The sequence below is a fragment of the Rhynchophorus ferrugineus genome, unplaced genomic scaffold (genome assembly GCF_030347505.1).
Source record: "Rhynchophorus ferrugineus isolate W39M unplaced genomic scaffold, kcgeb_rfMv2 rfM5, whole genome shotgun sequence".
Taxonomy (NCBI): Eukaryota; Metazoa; Arthropoda; class Insecta; order Coleoptera; family Curculionidae; genus Rhynchophorus; species Rhynchophorus ferrugineus.
The window spans coordinates 20,892,756-20,916,036 of NW_027472584.1; the positions used below are offsets into that span (position 1 = coordinate 20,892,756).

The 23,281-nt window shown below is 31.6% G+C and overlaps 1 protein-coding gene across 2 annotated transcripts in view; it reads right to left on the reverse strand.

The window, feature by feature from the left end:
• The window catches only part of LOC143197263 (zwei Ig domain protein zig-8), a 689,161-nt gene extending 674,153 nt beyond the window's left edge, over positions 1 to 15,008 (reverse strand). For both annotated transcript variants that reach the window (XM_076405572.1, XM_076405568.1), the window contains exon 1: positions 14,636 to 15,008. In XM_076405572.1, coding sequence (XP_076261687.1) covers positions 14,636 to 14,690 — 55 coding nt within the window. In that variant the 5' untranslated portion in view covers positions 14,691 to 15,008. The remainder of the gene's footprint in view (positions 1 to 14,635) is intronic.
• Positions 15,009 to 23,281: the final 8,273 nt, after the last annotated feature.

Sequence of the window (23,281 nt, forward strand, 5' to 3'; positions counted from 1 at the left end):
GGACATATACAATCTCGTGCTCAAAGTCTGACTTTCAATTGACTCCCGGATATATTCATTAGTCACCATTTTAAATAGTTCTTTTAAAATTTATTCATAATGTCTGATTCGAAAAATACAAAAATTGGTTAACATAAAGGACTTTTTAGGATATTGTATAAATTACAAAAATGACATAATTCGCCACTAGATAGGTTCGAATCTGTCATCTTATGCAAGTAATTTTCTCAGTAATTACATACACATTCATCTACTTATAAATCGATAGGTTTAAGATGTCAAAATTGATGTATATCACATGTTGATAACAAGACAAGAAAATCGGCGTGGTTAAAATAAATCGAAAAAAAACCGAACAATAACCTTGTTTCGTCCTTGGTTTATTTGTCAAATGAAAGAAAACAATACCTTAATTATGAAGAAGAAAGCTAATAAAACTGTATTGAAATACCTCAAGATACAAAAATTAATTCACATAAGAGATTTTTCGTTATTCGATATTATAAGGGCATTAAAAAAATTCCAACCGGAAATACCTATTAACTTCTGTTTTCTTTTCTATGTAAAAAATGTCTATTAGAAATTCCTTCGTATCCGAGAAAAACACAATTACTTTTAATAGTGAAAAGATCAAGGGATATCGAGAAATATTTTTAATTTAATAGCACACGAAAAATACTTTGGGAAAAAATACCAAAATTAGGGACATACAATATCTGATTTCGGTTTTAATAAAGATTTTTAGGTAATGTAATTAATTATACGGTGGTTTTTCCTTGATAGTCCTGGAACTTGGAAAATATTCGTTATTAGATATGTTGTATGGCAAGCAGCATTGTTTTGTTCGAACTAATTGAGTTGGACTTATTTCTTGTTTCCATCGCTGCTTTATTTTAGAAGAATTATGACCCATAACCGTATGTCCTGAAATGTTATTGAAACTCCTACGTCTCGGTCAGGATGTTTAGAGTTAAACAAGACGAAGCTTACTCAAAAATTAAAGAAACAAAAGAACGTGTACCGCAAGGTATTATTTGGGCAGTAGATTTGACAAATCACAAATAAAAATGTTACTAAGGATTCATTTTCTAATGACACTTCGATAATTGCTATTTTTATTATTATTATTGTCATTATTATGTATCCTTTTTAAATCCAATTTCCAAATAATAATTTCCAATAATATAGAGGAATTTTGCATAATGCACAATAAATTTAAATAAAAATAGTTATGTTAATTACTAATATATAATATATATAGATATCATCCTAAACGGTTCGACCGATTTTTATGAAATTTTGAGTGTGTATTTCAGTGGAATGGAGAATGGTTCAGATTCACAAACGAATCCAATAGGTGGCGCTGCAATAGGGTTCCAAAATGTTTTTATATTTTAAAGATTTTTCGTTTATAAGGACATATCACAATAAAATCATTAATGGTTGTCCATTTGGAGCTATGGTATCGAACTGTGGGGTACCACTAGGAAGTCTACCATAGATAACCTACAGAGGTTCCAGAATAAAGTGTTGCGAGTCATCGTCGATGCCCCATAAACTGATTCAGCGTGATATCCCCATAGAACCCATAACGAGTGTGATTCGGAGTGTTAGTGCGAAGTACTCTGAAAGACTATTAGTGCATCCCAATGCACTGGCTAAACAGTTAAATGTGCCCGATGACAGAGAAATACATAGAGTCAAACGCAAACTGCCACACGAACTGATTAATAGACACATAGAGTGAGATATAATAATCTCTAGAATAAGCTAGAATAGCTTTTTAGAGTAAGTTAGGATAGACTTTAAAATAAGTTAGAATATTATCTAGAATAAGATTTAGATTATAAGTTGTACAGTAGATCACTGAAGTGATCGACTACATGTCAGGATAGCTATATTATATAATTGAAATCATATAATAATACTTATTGCCCACGGGCAGATTGTTGACGTTCTAGGGGATTATTTTAAAAAAATTCTGAAGCATCAACAAACCGACATCGTCATCATACATGTCATAAAAGCAACGTGATTCGTTACAATATATCCCTTAGGTGGTACAACATCTAAATCATCCAGTTCCTTGAAGAATCACGGTTTTTCCGGATGTCGCTTTCTTATATTTCGGTTTCGAAAAATGAACGAACACAGAGGTATATACTGAAAATATAAATACAACGGAGGAATTCGTCGCTTGTATTTTAGATAATGTTGCCCTCATAAAAGACCGTCAAGACAATAGCACAATACGTTCTGTTTGAGGAGAATTTCAACATACTCGGAGGTTGTCGGTGGAACTGAAACAATTACCATCAAAAGTAAATTATTTTTCTTTCCATTTTACTAAATATGTTTGATGTACAAAATATGCTACCCAACTATTTCATTGTTTCATCGACTAATGCACAGGTTATTCCAATAAAGGTCTCGGATTTAATCTACTTATTTAATTAATACCTTTGTTAAAATCATAAGCTTAACATATATGGCTAAAATATATTCACATTATATTAGATAATTGCATATATTTTGATATATATATTGATGGAAATGCGAAGTATCAATGCAATACTTTTAAACTATCTAATCAAACTATACAATTTGATGATTTTGACATTTTTCTATATTGATTGAGTTACTCAATTTATGCAGACACTACACATGGAGTATAATGTTATTGATGGGTTGATGTGACGGAAAATCGGAAGTCGTTCAGTGCAAAAGCCACTGTTCGTTTTTTAAGCACTAACCATATCTTATGAGAAGTGGTAGAAATATTGTAGGCAACTGCTTCTACGGTATAAGGGTTAGAGCATCCCGCTCACACGCGGAGGTGGCGGGTTCGATACCCGGGTCCACTTCTAGTTTGGTTAGAACATTTTTCAAATTAGGCTAGACTAGGTAGCGGGCCCTGAGGCCTGAAGCTTTCCTTACTTTCAATTATTGTTTCTTTATTCCTATTTTTCCTCATACTTGCCCAAGCAACACAAAAATAATAATATAGTATTGTAAGTAATCACTTAGTAGTAGTTAAATAATATTAAATTGTGTGTATACAGGAAAATATAAAAGACGTGTAGTAGATAGATTAAATAAGGTCTTTGTTTATTTTTATTTAGTTATTTCATCGATTATTTTGTACATATTTTATTTTAAAACGCTTTTTTTTTTGTCTTAAAAATCTAACTTTGATTATTTTTTACATTTTAGTGAGCTCCTTATTTATTTTTTTGAAGACGGTTAAATTTTTTTGTTAAAAATATTTAATCGCATTCTTTTACTTCTCTATCGTTTAATATTTGATCGAAAACAACAAGACTGAGTAGTTGACAGACTGAAAATAATAAAGAAATAATAAAGATCTAAAAGGAGAGAAAATTGTTTTTCGAATCAACATTGTAGTTTCATTGCTTGTACAGCAAAACAAAAGAGTGTTCGATGTGTGTATAACGACATGTTGTTTCAGAAAAGAAAAACAATAGCGAGTAATTCTCTTGCATGACAACACTCGGCCACACATTGTAACAGTTGTAAATAATATATTCTAGCAGCCCGAATGGGGAGTTCTACATAGCCAGCGTACTCACCAGACATAGCGCCTTCTGATTTCCACTGTTCAGGGAAAAATTATAAAAAATAATGAAAAATATTTTGATTTACATATATTGTACCAATTTATCTCAATAAATACCTTATCAAAGTGAATAAATGATCAGATAATATAACCCAAATTCATATGATGCTAAAACCTAGAAAACAGATTTTTGATTCATTCCATAATTTGAAGACTTGATTGAATAAAATTGAATAAAAACGCTCCATACCCAAGATTTGTGTAGTCATTTGTCTTTTTCTCTTATAAAACTATCCCTACTTACTAACTTGAATTTTTAAAAGAAATCATTCTTAATTCAATCCATAATACCGAATATTTTTAACTGGAAGAATTGAGAACAAAAAAACTCTTTAAAAAAAATTTAATTATTCTCTTTTACTTCTCTATCGTTTAATATTTGATCGAAAACAACAAGACTGAGTAGTAGACAGACTGAAAATAGTGCTGATTTAGAAATAATTGATAATATTTAGGACGAAATCAATCAGAAAAGTCTACGATCAAAAAAAAAACTATTAATTAATAGTATTTCCAAGAAAACCAGCAAACTGTTTAGTATTTTTCATCTACTGCACTAATTGTACCAGATTAATTGGTTAAAATAAATTTTAAAAATTAGGCTGTTGAGTTTATAACTATTCACATAATATGATATTTCTGCTACCAATAATAAGTTTAAAAAATAAATTTAAATAATGATCAAAATAAATACCTTAATTATTTCGAAACATTGAGGGAATGGAAGCAAAATAAAATATAAATGTAATAACCTTTTTAAAGCACTATGAATTTGTTGACCTTATTCAATAATGTAAATTTCTCTGAGTGCTTTATTATGTCACCACCTGATGACAGAATCAGGTTCTCTCCTTTTTAATTTGTTAAATAAAAAATCCGAATTTGCCGGAAAATATTATAATGATGAGTAACGTGTTTATTTTTCCAAAACTAATTAAAATTAATTGTAAATGATAACGTGAAGTAATATAATTAAATATTAGATATATACATGTTTTATATTTAGTCTATTTTTAGTTGGAATTTTTCAAGGAAGACAAGATTAAATTTTCCTTAAAATTCTGGCATTTTTTCCGTTTTTGTTATACAACAATATACTAATAATGTTTTCAAGAAAATACCTATACCGACTGAGATATTATATGGGTATATTTATATACCTTTAAAAATAAGTCAAACGTTATAATTGTCATTTATCTGCCTTGTTTTAAGGTTGTTTATGTATATGTATATGCATGTTATGGAATTTTCATTCATGTATATCCACCGTTGTTATTTTGAGGACTCTAGGACTCTTGTACGATCTATATAGGCCATATATTATGTATTATCAAAGCATCTTTTTATGAAAAATCATCTATGTTAAAGGTCGCTGTTTCGAATTTAAGCTGTGAAAATTCCTTATGACTACCTCATTTTCGTTTCATTGCTTCTACAACAAAAGTGACGACTTTTTGTTTCAATAAAGACCAACAATAGCGAGTAACAGACGCAAACTCATTAATCAATTAAATCATAACACTCGACTATATATAGTAATAGTTGTAAATAATATACTGTTGCAGCCCGAATGGGAAGTTCTACACAGCCAGCGTACTCACCAGACATAGCGCCTTCTGATTTCCATTTGTTAGGTCAAGATCAGGCAATCACTTTCCAGTCGTAAACAAATCGATGATGGCGTACCTCAAGGTTCCCCGCTGGCCCCAGCCTTATTTAACCTCTTTATTTCAGATCTGCCGAGAAAAGAGCACATTGACGTCGCGTTTTACGCTGACCACACTGCTTTCTTCACGGCCGCTAGGTTCGAAGTTACAATTCATGAACGTTTACAGAAGCAGCTCGATCATGCGGTCAAGTGGATCAAATTCTGGAGGTTGCAAATCAACCCCCTGAAAACCCAGGCCATCTTCTTCCACAAGAAGCGTTACGCACTGCGCGTCTCGCAACTTAAGATCGACACCGCAATAATTCCATGGCTGGATAGCGTCACGTACCTAGGTGTTCACTTCGACCGGCGGTTCGGTTGGCATTCCCAAATTCAGAAAGCAATCCAAAAAGGTTCGGAGATAGCAAACCTGCTATCTTCTCTGATCTGCCCTTCTAGCAGACTTCCCATCTCCATCAAATGCTTATTTTACAAGATGTTAATTCGGTCCGTACTCCACTACGGATCTTATGTCTACTTCAAGTTTGTTACACCCAACCAGGTCAAACGGCTTCAAGTTTTCCAAAATAAGCTCCTCAGGAGAATATTAAACGCTCCATGGTTTGTCAGAAATAATCAAATTCATAGGGAAACTGACACTCCAGAAATCAAGCACTTCATATCTCAATCATTCCACAAACAACAACTCAGCTCAAGTTCTTCTGAAAATGCGCTTGTTCGCGAGCTGGTCGACATGCTGGGAGCTTAGCACCGCGTCACCGCCAAGCTCCCCCCTTTTCCAGGCTGAAACGACCTCATTCATCGCTACAGTCATAACTTTTGCCCCCATACAACAGTACCCACTTGTGTGTTAACTCAGGTTCGCGAATCAATAGAATCGCCGGGCCTTCGTGCCCAATAACGGCTGCCCGATCAGCGGGCCATATCCCCAAATTTAATGCAGTAGCAGTAGTGATCCACAGGGGTCAACTGTGAGGCGGTTTCGGTTTAGTGTATTGGTAAGCCCAGAGGCAGTCCCACATAACCCGGTCCAACTTGTCACACCAGGGCAAGTCTCCGCGACCAGGTATGCGTCATGCATTCCACCGCCTGGTTTTTAGGTCAGAACAAAAAAAAATCCATTTGTTCAGGGAAAAGTTATAGAAAATGATAGAAAATATTTTGATTTACATGTATTTTACCAATTTTTCTCAATAAATGCCTTATCAATGTGAATAAATAATCAGAGTGCATAATATCAATATTCATTTGATGCTGTTAGCTAGAAAACAATTTCTTGATTCAATTCATGAAAGCCATGGTTTCAAGTATTTTATCAAAGAAAAAGTATCCTATATATAACAATACTCTCATTTATCAAATATAACACCGTAATATATTGGATTAGCGTGTAAAATTAAACTAATTTAAGGCCTAAAAGGTAATTTAGCTCGGCTCGCAACATGTCGATCAGCAATATCGAAGAAAAAAAGCGACAGGTTTATTCAATGTATACTATGTGTAGGGTGAAAGCAGCGATCTTCTTAAGATCATTATACAACCCCCTTGAAATATGATTTATAAAATGAAATATATATAGTAGATAAGATGGAAGAGGTATCTGTATATTTTACAGCGTACTTCCAAAAATTAATGTCGGCTATATAAGTCCTTGTTGGGTGGAAAAATTGCGGTAACATAAAAAATTAGCTGGTGTAAAAATTAAAGAAGCATCATGACTGAAAAAAAAAACGCCAAGCCACAAGAGTTATTAAGAAATATATTTTCTTTTCTCTATGGGATAAACTGACATTCATCTTGGGTGATTGATATTGTGCTTTTGCAGGTTTCTATACTATAGGTCGAAATAATAAAGGTGTACAAGATGATAAATTGCGTTTAACGCCGTTTAAACCAATTGTTTGGTACAAATGAAGATTTTCCGGTAACATTTTTTATGTAATATTTTTTTTTTTTTCGTATTTTACAGGGAAATCATTTTATCCTGTCATGATTATATTTATTATGTTCCTACATGATTTAATTTTAAATTAAACACGTACGAAGTTCATGAAAAATTAACCATTTAAACCAAATTTAATTCCTAACATAATGGTGTATTTATAATTTAAGTACCCTCAACGTTTCGAGACGAAGATTGGGTTTTGTTGAGGATATTTTGTTTCTAAATATATATTACATCAACAGGGTTTTGATTTAAATTTGAGGTTTAATTTTGTCACTTTGATTCACCCTGGCTCTTAACTCTCAACATCTAATTCCCTAAGGAATATACTTAAACACCCTAGATGTGTTCATTCTTCAAACAGATACAGTTTTGGTGCTAATATTAATGTAATAATGAAACACAACATCAATTATCATGTTTGAAACATATAGGAAGATGTCTCAAGTGACTCGATGTAACAGAACTATACAAGATACCTGTGAGTGTAAAGAAATATATATAGGAGAAGCCAAATAATATAACTTGAACATGTGACCATATGATGCATGGAGAAAAGAACAAGTCCATGTTCGTACATGATTTACTCCAAAAGGAATTATTAGAACTCTAGAAAAAAGATTGAAAATGTCATGACATTTATTGACAGCAAAATTATTTCAACAAAAAGGATTATCCTATCTAGCACACTCTATCTGGCATCCTCTTGTCAGTAGATATATACTCAGCAGGGACATTCACTTGCTTAAGTATGATAAACTGATTAAGAAAGCCTCAAATACAATCTCTAACTGTTGTGAAAATATGTCATGTTACATATATTTTATATTCAAAAAGCGATAAGATATAACATTTGAGATAATTTCAAAAATATACTTTATTTCTGATATGAAATTTATTATAATAATAATAAATAAATTTTTCAAATCAATATAACTACATTTAATATATATTAACGACTCAATAAGTACCCTCAACGTTTCGAGAGGAAAATTGGGTTTTGTTGAGGATATTTTTTTTCTAAATATATATTACATCAACAGGGTTTTGATTTAAATTTGAGGTTTAATTTTGCCACTTTTTTTCATCCTGGTTCTTGACTCTCAACATCTCATTCCCGAAGGAATATACTTAAACACCCTAGATGTGTTCATTCTTCAAACAGATACAGTTTTGGTGCTAATATTAATGTAATAATGAAACACAACATCAATTATCATGTTTGAAACATATAGGAAGATGTCTCAAGTGACTCGATGTATCAGAACTATACAAGATACCTGTGAGTGTAAAGAAATATATATAGGAGAAGCCAAATAATATAACTTGAACATGTGACCATATGATACATGGAGAAAAGAACAAGTCTATGTTCGTACATGATTTACTCCAAAAGGAATTATTAGAACTCTAAAAGGCTAGATTTTTTAGGAAAAAAGATTGAAAATGTCATGACATTTATTGACAGCAAAATTATTTCAACAAAAAGGATTATCCTATCTAGCACACTCTATCTGGCATCCTCTTGTCAGTAGATATATACTCAGCAGGGACATTCACTTGCTTAAGTATGATAAACTGATTAAGAAAGCCTCAAATACAATCTCTAACTGTTGTGAAAATATGTCATGTTACATATATTTTATATTCAAAAAGCGATTAAATATAACATTTGAGATTATTTAAAAAATATACATATGTCTATGTTTCAGAATGGTGATCATCCCTTGGACTATAGATCTTTTCATTTATGCTTCTCAAATTATCTGTTGGGTAGGTATCCCAATGGTTCCGGTCAACATATACTTGGAGCTCCACCAACAGAAACGTCTTCTGCCATGTTTCCTGTTGACTATTCCGCTTTAAATACACAACCAGAAGACTTAGAACAATATACTCCAGCTCAAAAATCCAATAGAAGAATTGTTATAGTTTAAAATTTTGAATCTAGTAGGTATCCATATAGTTCTTTAAATGCAAATAAGTATAGCGACAGTTTATAGCTCAAAATATTCGAATGCAATCCTACATATCTTCTAGTATTTATTTTTTAATATCATGTAAATTAAGTTACTAAAAAAACTACACGTCATAGTGAAAATGAATACTAGCCAATTATTTAAAACAGAAAAACTGTACATACACATAATAATTCAAAAAAAAATTAGATGTTAATAAAAAATCCCATACACTAAGAAATGAATGATGTAATTACTGAAATAAATTGGGATTATATGAGTAATTCTTTTAATATTTATTTATACGGACTTACTACCTACAAAATGCAACATATTTTGTATAATGTCAACTTGGTCTATTATTAAAATTACACTTTAAATAGTTAATAAACAACAAAAATGTATCAAATTTGATTTATTTTCCTATATAAGTTGAAATTTGAAACAATAACGAACTTATCCAAAAATTTGCTATATTTAAACTTATTATATATTAAATTAAAATGTTAACCAAAAAATTCAAGGCACTCGTTAATATTTTATATTTTATTTGTTAATTTACTTATTTAAATAAAAGTTAAATAATACATTACAGTGATTTATACACGTAACCGTCCTCGGTATAAATGATTAGATAAGATAGCATCAGCACTATAAATATCGTAAATAAAACAGTCAATTAGGCCTTTTCGCTTTTCACCAAGAGGCGAGAAGGCCACTAGAAAAAAAATATATTAGAGGCGTTTAAAAAGCTTTTTTCTTAAAGTCTGTTCCAGACAAAGAGATCTGAAAGTAGGCTTATTACAGCTAAAGGATGCCCACTGTAATGTTTCTGATGGGTTTGACCTTTCTCTTCAATCCCAAAAACTCGACGAAAATATCAGAATATTATGATAAAGTCATATATATATATATATATATATATATATATATATATATATATATATATATATATATATATATATATATATATATATATATATATAGGGTTGAGCAGTATTTAAATTATATGTAATTAAAATACGTAACTGTAAAAAAGTATAGTAAAAAAGTATATACCAACTTTTCGATACCATTTTTGTGGTACGATTTGTACTTTGCTTCAAAATAGGCCTCAGTTTCGACGATCACCTCTTCAGATTTGAGAACATGAATTTTTCGGCGATGTCGTCCTTCAAACGGACCAATAACGCTATGTAATGGTCGCTGTTCATGATCCTTCCTTTTTCAAAGTAGTCTATGAAAATTATTCCATGCGCATCCCAAAATACAGACACCTTAACCTTGCAAGCTGATTGTTGCGTTTTCCCACGTTTTGGAGCGGGTTCATCGTGTCCAGTCCACTTGGATGACTGTTGATTGGACATCATATATCGATGTAAGAACTCGGGTTTATTACGCTTGATCATTTTCAAACACTGCTCCGAATTATCAACTCGTCGTTGTTTTCGGTCAAAATGAGCTCGCGCGGCACCCACTTTGCACAAAGCTTTCTCATACCTAAATATTCGAGAATGATATGATGTACACGTTCAATTGATATCTTTAAAGTGTCTGCTATTTCATTCACTTTCAATTTGCGGTCATTCAAAATCATTTTGTGGATTTTTTAAAATGTTTTCGTCAGTAACAACCTCTTTTGGGCGTACACTGCGTTCATCGTCGGTGCTCATTTCACCACGTCTAACTTCGCATACCAATCCTTGATAGTTGATTTTCCTGGGGCATCCGTATCCGGAAACTCGGCATAAAGCCAAGTTTTTGTTTCAACTCTATTTTTTCCATTTAAAATGCGATATTTTATCAACACACGAAATTCCTTTTTGTCCATTTTTTTCATAATAACGAAAGTTGGTTTACTCAAAATGCTCTAATTCACAAACTAATGATCCGCCAGCTGTCAAATTTATACACGCATCTCTTGAGGGCTAGGGTTAAATAACAAACATATACATTTAATTCTAGTAGCGCCATCTATGTGTCAGGCTGGGACTTTTTCAATTGACCTGTTAACACAAGTTTGTGCTCATCAGGTCTTGTATAAAGATTGTTTTCCTTAGCAGGATTTGTTCATCCCCATCAAGAGGCTATTCGTCTGAAAGTATATTTAAGAATATAGTATTATTTCTATTCTATTTACTTAACTTAACACCTGTTAAAAAAAGTCCCCAACAAATTGATAGTACATTTAATAATTCCTCTTTTCTTTTACTGAATAGAATGCGCTGTATTAATTCTATTGTATATACATAACCTAACACCTGGTTCATATTCACCATATATGACCATTATATTTCAATTTTATATTTCAAATACAGGACTTAAAAACGTTTTGAATTTTGTATTTTAAATACATACGGAATGGTATTTTGTAATTTGTATATTGTATTTTAAATAAAAATATTTAGAATACTGTATTTTGAATTTTATATTCCAAATACACGACTTAAAGATATTTTGAATTCCTGATTATAAACACATGCGAGATGGTATTTTGTAATTTGTATTTTAATTAAGGCAAAATGTGTATTTGACCAGCTCTGTATAAGGACATAGTGTTAAAATAAATTAATATGATAATTAGATTTAGATTTCTGTCGAAATATTGGTTCTTTTACTATCGTGCATGATGGAGAACTTTTTTTTACTCCATTATTTTCTGCGTCTGAAAAGCCTTTTTCCCCCCTTAAGCGTGTCTTGAACAAAGATGTAAAAAAGTGACGACTAAGGTTATGCGTTTGTAGCATTTTTGGTGGGTAGTATTCCGCTATACCGTCGAAAAACCGTTCGGATTTAAATATTCCCTCTCTTACCTTATTTTATTCATATCAATTTTTCTTTTTTTTTCAGTCAGTAGGATTGTATAATTCTATAATAATGTGTTCATCATATGAAGTACTTGTAACAACATTGCACATTCTCAATGTTAAATCCTATAAAAATATATCCTTAAATGGGCTACTCGAAATTCCAATTTTTTCCAATCACTGAGATAATGTTTGAACTTAGAAATGCAAGAAAACAATAAATATTTGAATTTGAAATCCAGAAGACAACACCCGGATTAAGCATTATGAAATGCAAAAAAATTGGTGAAAATATTCAGTAAACATTCGTCTCTCATCCATACTAAATATATTACAAGTTTTCAATTCGTTTCTATTTCTAAAACATTCGGCAATACAAAACACACGGCTAAAAATTACATAAACAACTGTCATTTCTTGAATTTTGTAAGATACAAACAATAGCTGTATCCTTACTGATAGGACGTGCATATTTATTTTTATTTTCGGGATGATTAGAAGGGTTGCAGTCATGTCAACCAAACATTCGAAATTTTTTAATCTGTAACTTTTTGATTTTTGAATATCTTAGTTCGATTTTTTTGAGAATATTCTTCAGAAATCAATAAACATCTTGTGGAAAAAAGGGACCCTGAATTTGTTTTATTTATTTTTTTATTGTTGAAACTTTAAACCAATTTTTCACTAAACTATATTTTCTAAGACAATTGAAAACTCAAAACTATTGTCCCGATATCTCAAGTCCTATTGAATCCATTTACTTGAAATTTGGCGTAGACCTTCCATATATAACTCTCTCTGGTTAACTCTCTCCAAGAGATCTCTAGCAATATTTCAATTCTTTCTATTTTTAAAACATCCGATAACATAATATAACTGATATAAAATTATGTGTTTTTAAAAACACCGGCCATTTTGTTAAAAACTGACTTCTTCGAGAGGCAAAAACAACAACAGAATTATCTGAAAATAGGCCTAATATTAAAATAATATATAATATATATTCTCTCAAATAATAAAAAATATCTAGTAGATGTGATTATTAAGCAAATATCATATCACGTAAAATATCCTTCAACATTTTATATTCTGGCTGTTGATTCTGACTGACACCACATTGTAAATGACTAAAAATATGACAAAAATATCAGTGCTTCTAACAATCACTAAAATATCAATACAAAATGTAATAATTTGATCCAATATCATATTGTTAGCAAGAAAAATACATTATTCGCAACCCAAAATTGCCAACAATAATTTTAATAAAATTGTAATTAAATATCAATAGAATATTAATATTTTAAACAAAGAACAAAGAACTAAAATTAGTTGAAATCGTATTTGTTACTTTTCAACATTAATTAACTATGTAGACTAAGTATAATTACAACTACAAAGTCAAACATCAAACAAGAATTAAATGCTGCATAGAAATTAGTTATTTTGGCGTTCCTGCCGTATCAGAAGCCAGCTAAAACAACACTAATTTCCTGTATACCATAGAGACGAAACGGTTACAGGCACTTCATTTAAAAATACACACTTACTTTAAAATTAGAAGTAAATATCTTAATGAGAAAATAGCCAGGTATTTATAAACCAAAACAGAAGGATTACGCGAAAATAGAGACAGATCCCAATCAATCATTCTAATATTGTTGAAAAATCCAAATTATCACGTTTTTTCTCGTCTTACTTTTAGTTTAACAGTCTGTTATGTTGACCGACGGGTAATTTTTGATGTTAAAATTGTCGAGAACTACGTAAAACGGCATTATGGGTTATTCCGAAAATCCTTTAGTTACTCTACGGTAGAAGGGGTAAAAGTTTTCAGCATGACGAAATAACTTGCCGAGTATTACATAGTAGTTTAGGCACTATTAAATGCCATAAATAACCCCGAGCTAAACTAAACCGGAAAAATTAATTCATGCCTATAAAAAAAGTGGTTTCGTTCCTTTGTCATCAAAAGGTGATGACGACCAAACAACCCAAAGAAAAAACTGACTAGAGGCGAGTATAGGAAAAAAAAAGGTTCGGACAAAGAGAACTAAAAGAAAGCTTATTTCGTCTAAAGGATGCCTATTATAATGTTTTTGACGGCTTCGATCTTTTATTTCAATCAAAAAAATCACGCTAGAACATTGCCGGTGACTTTATATCGACGTTACAATCTACAACAAATATTTAAACAAGTGTACAATATCGGAATAAATTTCCGAAATCAAAAGCTTTGGTGGGAAAATTGTTAACGCTTAGTTGAGCGGTAAAACGAAAGGAATCCAAATATTATTCCCTCTCTTACCGGTAAAATAAAATCCATCGGAAAAAATAAAATATAATTTTAGTTACAAATTCAAGTTCGGAAGGTTTCGAAGTACTTTACAGGAGAGGAAACTTTGACTTGACTTTTAAGTATCTTTTAGTTTTTGAAACTTTTTTCGGTATTAGTCCCCAGACAGGCCAATAACTTTTTTTTGGTTTACTCATTGTATAAACACCGATAAGTATAGTTTCTATTCTCAAAGAAATCAGTGAAAGTGTAAGGCTAAGTTATTGTTATCTTACACAATGTTAATAAAGCACTTATAAAAAAAGTTCTTTATTATCGCCTACCTGTGTTAAACAACGTAACAGATGCAACCCATGCATACAAAATTTCCCGCCACATTTTTCACCACAACCAATCAAAAAATCACTATGTCACAATTTATTTAATCAATCACAGATTTCGGATTTTTTTTATTTATACGGAGTTCTGGGCACTAAAACTTGCAGGATTTGCGAGAAATTGACGCCGATTAAAATTAGAAACGGTTCCAGATTACGAAATCGGTCATGTTCCCGTGAAAATTCGCGATATTCTGTGCAGAAAAATTAATTTTCCCCGATTTTTAGGTTACGACATGAAATCGCGTGTTCGGAGATTCGCCAGCTAAACTCCAGGATTGTGTGAAAATGTGTACGGCGCGAGATGCCTCGTGTGACTAAAGGCGTCGGCAGCGTATAACAGCGTCTCTATTTCGACGCTTTCCACGATTCAGGCGTCGCTTACTCCCTCTAGCGACCCAACCCTTAAGTCACTGTATTTTCCCCCCTATATCGACTTTCATTCGCCATTCCCTGACCATTCACAATAATTTCATCTCCAATACCTAATCTCTAATCCTTCTAAATGTTTCTTCATTAATATTTCTCCTTCTTACTACCGATACTTAATTAAACACGTATATTGTTTCTTTAGAAAGTAATGAATTAAGTTTTTCTATGTTTCCAAAGAAATTGTTTAGTACCTTTTTACGTCCAATACTTCAATATTCACTATTTCTATACTATTTCAATACAAAATTTTATATTTTCAACCCAAAATCGCGAATAATAATTTCATTGATATAAAATAAATGTTCCTGTTGAATTTCCTAACCAATTTCAAAAATGTTTTAAAATTATGTATCACCCTGAAAGAAAAGCATAATTTTCACTTTTCAACATTAATTAGCTATGTAGACTAAGTATAATTACGGCTGCAAAGTCAAATATTAAATAATAATTAAATGCTAAATAGAAATTAGCTATTTTTCCGATTTTTCCTATCATACTATAGAAACAAAGCGGTTACAGACAGTTCATTTAAAAAAACACACTTATTTTTTAAATTAGAAGTAAATATCTTAATGATTAAACAGTCAGGAATTTATGAATCTAAACAAACCCCTCTTCCTCTATTCCCTTTAGCGAACAAACCCTTAAGTCACTGTATTTTCCACCTATACCAACTTTCATTGGCCACTATCTGACCATTCACATCAATTTCGTCTCCAATACCTAATCTCTAATCCTTCTAAATATTTCTTCAATAATATTTCTATTTCTTACTACCAATATCTAATTATACACGAATATTATTTATTTAGAAAGTAATATTTTAAATTTTTCTATGTTTTCAAAGAAATTGTTTAGTGCCGTTTCGCACCCAATACTTCAATATTCGCTATTTCAATATAAAATTCAATATTTTCAATCCAAATACCAATGTTTTTAACAAATAACAAACAATTAAAAATAGTTGCAATCATATTTGTTTCTTTTCAACATTAATTCACCATGTGGACTAAGTATAATTACAACTACAGAGTCAAACATGAGACAAGAATTAAATGCTACATAAAAAGAGAGCACTTAAGATATTAATACCTTGTTAACCAACTGAAAACATCGAATGAGAAGCTTTACCGCAAGCACCATACAGTCCAGATATTTCTCCATGAGATTTTTGCTCACTTTTATTTTAACACAATTCCTGTCAATTAAGCAATATAATTATTAAATAGAGATAAAACTGTGATTAATATTGGGGAATAGAATTGTTTGGCCTATTTGTTTGTGGACAATATTAATTAGCCTCAGAAAAATTTTCAAGATCTCTTCGTCTTCAGTTCACTGACCGCTCAACTTCTTACCTATATCCAAATAAGTTCTTCCTAATGCTCAAAAAATGTGCTGATATTCAACTTTTCGTTAATACCTCTCATCATTCAACAATGAGATGTATTCTTTGCCAGTGTACTCCAATCTGGCACACCAATATCTCTTACATCTGCAGTTACTTTATATAACCATCTTTTCATAGAGTATCTTGTTTACTGTAACGCTGCTGAAACACAAGAAGCGTTTTGCATCGAGCATTTCGCGTCTTAAAATCGAGAACGCCGAAATCCCATGGACAGAAGAAGCCGCCTATCCCGGTCTTGTCTTCGATCGCAAATTTAGGCGAAATTTCCACATTCAAAAGTTCCTCCATAAAGGTCAAGGTATTGTTAATTTGCTGTTCCCGCTTATCAACCGGGCCAGCAGGCTTCCTCTCTCTATAAAATATCTCCTCTACAAGATGCTGGTTCGATCAGTCGTTCTATACGGCTCCAGTGTCTATCTAAAATACGTCTCATCTAGCCAAGTGGAACGTCTTCAAGTCTTTCAAAACAAAATTCTCAGGAGAATCATCAATGCCCCCTGGTTCGTCAGGAACAATCAAATTCATAGAGAAACAGACATCTCCAAGTTCACGATTTTATATCCGAGGTTTACTCGAGATAATTCTCCACTCTTCGTCTCTCGGACAATAAATGTATTACCGAGCTGGACGATATTTCAGGCCAATAACTCATTCGGCTCTTCGTAGCCTTATTCTGTCACAGCCGACACTACCCCCTCGTGCTCTAACTCCAAATTGTCTCGACCTTCTCCGGCGAGCGATGTACCGCAAGCTGCGTGGTGTGATAACGACGTCACGTCCTTACCTGGCCCTTGTGCCTCTTAACGGTGTTACCGGTTACGGGCACCTTCCTTACTAACAGTATCATTCATATTGGATCAGCTGGTAGGGTGGGGTTTAGTGGGTAGCCCAGAGGCAGTCTCCACATAACCAGTCCAACTCGCTTATTCCTGCGGGTCTTCCCGACCAGGTATTCGTAACAGGATTCCCCTACCCGGTTCCAGGCCAAAAAAAATGCTGAAACCAACGCTGCTATATGCTTCCTTTATTTCTTGATTCGTTTTTCATCATCAAATTCTATACATACTTCGTTGGCCTTTACATTTAATATATTTTAAGATCACTATTGCTCAATCTTTTTTATATTTCTGCAATGTCTTCATTGTTGCTAATAGTTGTTACCACCAGGTAGTCAGTATTTCACTCCCCTAAAGTTATAGTCTACTATTTCAACCTTAATGCTATTGTTTTTTTTTCCATAATTGAAAAGTTAACTTGGTTTTCTTCCTCATCGCTAATATTTTGTTCTATTTTTATTGACAGTCGCTGCTGGAATTGGAAGTTCTGTGGCATCCGGCGTATTTTCCAGATTTAACACCTCCTGATTGCCACTTGTTCATATCGATGCAGAGTATGGCTAAGCTAGAACACAGTTTAGAAATACCTAAGAAGTGCTAAAATGAATCGATGCTTAGGCTAGTCAAACCTACATCGTTCTTTCAACACAATATCAATATTTTACCTGAGAAATAGGAAAAAGTTTTGGTTTTCTTTCTCATCACTAATATTTTGTTCAATTTTTATTGACAGTCGCCGCAGGAATTGGAAGTCCTGTGGCATCCGGCGTATTCTCCAGATTTAACACCTCCTGAGTGCCAATTGTTCACATCGATGCAGAGTGTGGCTAAGCTAGGGCATGGTTTAGAAATACCTAAGAAATGCTAAAATGAATCGATGACTAGGCTAGTCAAACCTACATCGTTCTTTCAACACAATATCAATATTTTACCAGAAAAATAGGAAAAAGTTTTGGTTTTCTTCCTCATCACTAATATTTTGTTCAATTTTTATTGACAGTCGCGGCTGGAATTGGAAGTCCTGTGGCATCCGGCGTATTCTCCAGATTTAACACCTCTTGATTGCCACTTGTTCACATCGATGCAGAGTATGGCTAAGCTAGGGCATGGTTTAGAAATACCTAAGAAATGCTAAAATGAGTGGATGCTTAGGCTAGTCAACCCTACATCGTTCTTTCAACACAATATCAATATTTTACCAGAGAAATAGGAAAAAGTTTTGGTTTTCTTCCTCATCACTAATATTTTGTTCAATTTTTATTGACAGTCGCGGCTGGAATTGGAAGTCCTGCGGCATCCGGCGTATTCTCCAGATTTAACACCTCTTGATTGCCACTTGTTCACATCGATGCAGAGTATGGCTATGCTAGGGCATGGTTTAGAAATACCTAAGAAATGCTAAAATGAATCGATGCTTAGGCTAGTCAACCCTACATCGTTCTTTCAACACAATATCAATATTTTACCAGAGAAATAGGAGAAAGTTTTGGTTTTCTTCCTCATCACTAATATTTTGTTCAATTTTTATTGACAGTCGCGGCTGGAATTGGAAGTCCTGCGGCATCCGGCGTATTCTCCAGATTTAACACCTCTTGATTGCCACTTGTTCACATCGATGCAGAGTATGGCTATGCTAGGGCATGGTTTAGAAATACCTAAGAAATGCTAAAATGAATCGATGCTTAGGCTAGTCAACCCTACATCGTTCTTTCAACACAATATCAATATTTTACCTGAGAAATAGGAAAAAGTTTTGGTTTTCTTCCTCATCACTAATATTTTGTTCAATTTTTATTGACAGTCGCGGCTGGAATTGGAAGTCCTGCGGCATCCGGCGTATTCTCCAGATTTAACACCTCTTGATTGCCACTTGTTCACATCGATGCAGAGTATGGCTATGCTAGGGCATGGTTTAGAAATACCTAAGAAATGCTAAAATGAATCGATGCTTAGGCTAGTCAACCCTACATCGTTCTTTCAACACAATATCAATATTTTACCAGAGAAATAGGAAAAAGTTTTGGTTTTCTTCCTCATCACTAATATTTTGTTCAATTTTTATTGACAGTCGCGGCTGGAATTGGAAGTCCTGCGGCATCCGGCGTATTCTCCAGATTTAACACCTCTTGATTGCCACTTGTTCACATCGATGCAGAGTATGGCTATGCTAGGGCATGGTTTAGAAATACCTAAGAAATACTAAAATGAATCGATGCTTAGGCTAATCAAACCTATATCGTTCTTTCACAATATCACCATTTTACCAAAGAAATAGGAAAAAGTTGTAAAAGAATATGGTAAATGTTTTGATTAATATATATATATATATATATATATATATATATATATATAGTGTCAATTTTTATCAAAATAGAGCTCTTGAAATTGGAAAAATCGATCAGAACACAAGCAAACACCCAATAATCCATTAGTTAAGTCACTGTCACCACAAAGTTTTACAAGTATTCGAAGTTTTCAGTTACAGTTTTTTACTAATTAAACCGGAAAACCTCAAACCTCATTGTGGGTGATCATTGTTCAAGCATTTTGACGAATAAAACTATTTTGAACTATTATTTTATGTGGTATGCTTACTCAATAAGAAGTACCAGTAAAAATGGACGTAAAGAAACAAAAGATTTGAGTAAACAATAGACCTTGGTGGCTTTTACACCGACCGATGATTTTAACGAAACTTAAAAACTAAATTCGAGTGGAATTTTTAAATATATCAATATTTATTTTTGGGTTTTTGAAAAACAGAAAGATGGGGGTGCTATGATATTTTCAAAGGCAATTTAATTGAATTCCCCGAACAATGAGGGACTCGCGAACCAGCGCATTATCTTGCAAAAAAAGGCCTTAGGATGGTTTTATTGTCATGTTCGTACAATTCTACTTCGATTTTTAGGAGGGCGAGACAGAGAATAGCTTAATATTCAAACCAAAATGCACTCCAATTTTGTATTTATGTATCGCTCATGGAATCAATCGGTTTAATTGAGTCGATATTCTTTAATTATTTACGCAATTATAATTATAATATATCTATGGAAATAACATGAAAACCAAAATAAGCTGTTTTTAATAATATCTAATTAGTTTCACAATTTTGCAATAAATTGCACTAAATATATTGCTACAAAATAAACCACTAAATATATTCTATGTCCGTTTAATTATAATGTAGCTTCTGTAATTAATAGTTACATATATAGTGTGTAATTTTATTTGCTCAACGTTGTCAAAGATTTTTATGAAAATTATTGTACTACCATTCGATTCAAGATAAAATTCTTTATAATCACCGCAATGTTCATTAAAATAAAAGAAAAAAACTTGACAATATTCATATGATACATGTATTTTTACAACTCTTACACCTTTTTGACCCTCGTATATATTCAGAATGACCTTCAAACGATAGATATTTAGTATTCGTGTTGATATTGAGGTTGATATCAATATTTAACCGAACATAACATAATATTCTTTCTGCTTGGAGTTATAAAATATACATGTTTTGTCCCATTCACAAAAGAAAAAACGAAGTTTTGTACAAAATTCCAAACCATACTAGCACCAACATCTATAAAACATTCATAAAAGCCAAAGACATCTCTTGAATATGAACCCAAGAAATTTGGACGCCCAATATGTTTATTCCACTAGAATAAAATAATAATTTGCATAAAAACATCCATTTTTAATAAATATATAACACATAAGAATCTGGAGCAATTTACGTTAAAACTATTGATGGATATAACGAATGTTCTGATATTAAATTGAGTTTAACAATATCCGAATGAAAAAAAAGCAGTTTAATCAGCAAAAAAATTGTCAGATAATTAGACATTTATCGCAAAAAAAAACGTTATTTAGGTAGATATATATTGGGTAATTAATATTTACTTATATATCCTATAATTTTATTTCCTCAATATTATTTATATTATTATAGAACAATCATTATTATATTTACCTACATAGAAAAAAACAGAAATAATATCACCAATCAAACAAAAATGTCCCTAAACACAAAATAGAATTGAGATATTTCATAAATTTTTATAAAATAATAGAACCAAGATTGCATAACTTAAAAACTAAGGTATTTATGAAAATTATTGTACTACCATTCAATTCAAGATGAAATTCTTTATAATCACCGCAATATTCATTAAAATAACAGCAAAAAACCTGACAATATTCATATGATACATGTAGTTTTACAACTCTTACACCTTTTTGACCCTCCTATATACTCAATATGACCTTCAAACCACAGATATTTAGTATTCGTGTTGATATTGAGGTTGATATCAATACTTAACCGAACATAACATAATATTCTTTCTTCTTGGAGTTATAAAATATGCATGTTTTGTCCCATTCACAAAAGAAAAAACGAAGTTTTGTACAAAATTCCAAACCATACTAGCACCAACATCTATAAAACATTCATAAAAGCCAAAGACATCTCTTGAATATGAACCCAAGAAATTTGGACGCCCAATATGTTTATTCCACTAGAATAAAATAATAATTTGCATAAAAACATCCATTTTTAATAAATATATAACACATAAGAATCTGGAGCAATTTACGTTAAAACTATTGATGGATATAACGAATGTTCTGATATTAAATTGAGTTTAACAATATCCGAATGAAAAAAAAGCAGTTTAATCAGCAAAAAAATTGTCAGATAATTAGACATTTATCGCAAAAAAAAACGTTATTTAGGTAGATATATATTGGGTAATTAATATTTACTTATATATCCTATAATTTTATTTCCTCAATATTATTTATATTATTATAGAACAATCATTATTATATTTACCTACATAGAAAAAAACAGAAATAATATCACCAATCAAACAAAAATGTCCCTAAACACAAAATAGAATTGAGATATTTCATAAATTTTTATAAAATAATAGAACCAAGATTGCATAACTTAAAAACTAAGGTATTTATGAAAATTATTGTACTACCATTCAATTCAAGATGAAATTCTTTATAATCACCGCAATATTCATTAAAATAACAGCAAAAAACCTGACAATATTCATATGATACATGTAGTTTTACAACTCTTACACCTTTTTGACCCTCCTATATACTCAATATGACCTTCAAACCACAGATATTTAGTATTCGTGTTGATATTGAGGTTGATATCAATACTTAACCGAACATAACATAATATTCTTTCTTCTTGGAGTTATAAAATATGCATGTTTTGTCCCATTCACAAAAGAAAAAACGAAGTTTTGTACAAAATTCCAAACCATACTAGCACCAACATCTATAAAACATTCATAAAAGCCAAAGACATCTCTTGAATATGAACCCAAGAAATTTGGACGCCCAATATGTTTATTCCACTAGAATAAAATAATAATTTGCATAAAAACATCCATTTTTAATAAATATATAACACATAAGAATCTGGAGCAATTTACGTTAAAACTATTGATGGATATAACGAATGTTCTGATATTAAATTGAGTTTAGCAATATCCGAATGAATAAAAGCAGTTTAATCAGCAAAAAAATTGTCAGATAATTAGACATTTATCGCAAAAAAAAACGTTGTTTAGGTAGATATATATTGGGTAATTAATATTTACTTATATATCCTATAATTTTATTTCCTCAATATTATTTATATTATTATAGAACAATCATTATTATATTTACCTACATAAAAAAAAAACAGAAATAATATCACCAATCAAACAAAAATGTCCCTAAACACAAAATAGAATTGAGATATTTCATAAATTTTTATAAAATAATAGAACCAAGATTGCATAACTTAAAAACTAAGGTTTTTATGAAAGTTATTGTACTACCATTCGATTCAAGATAAAATTCTTTATAATCGCCGCATGTTCATTA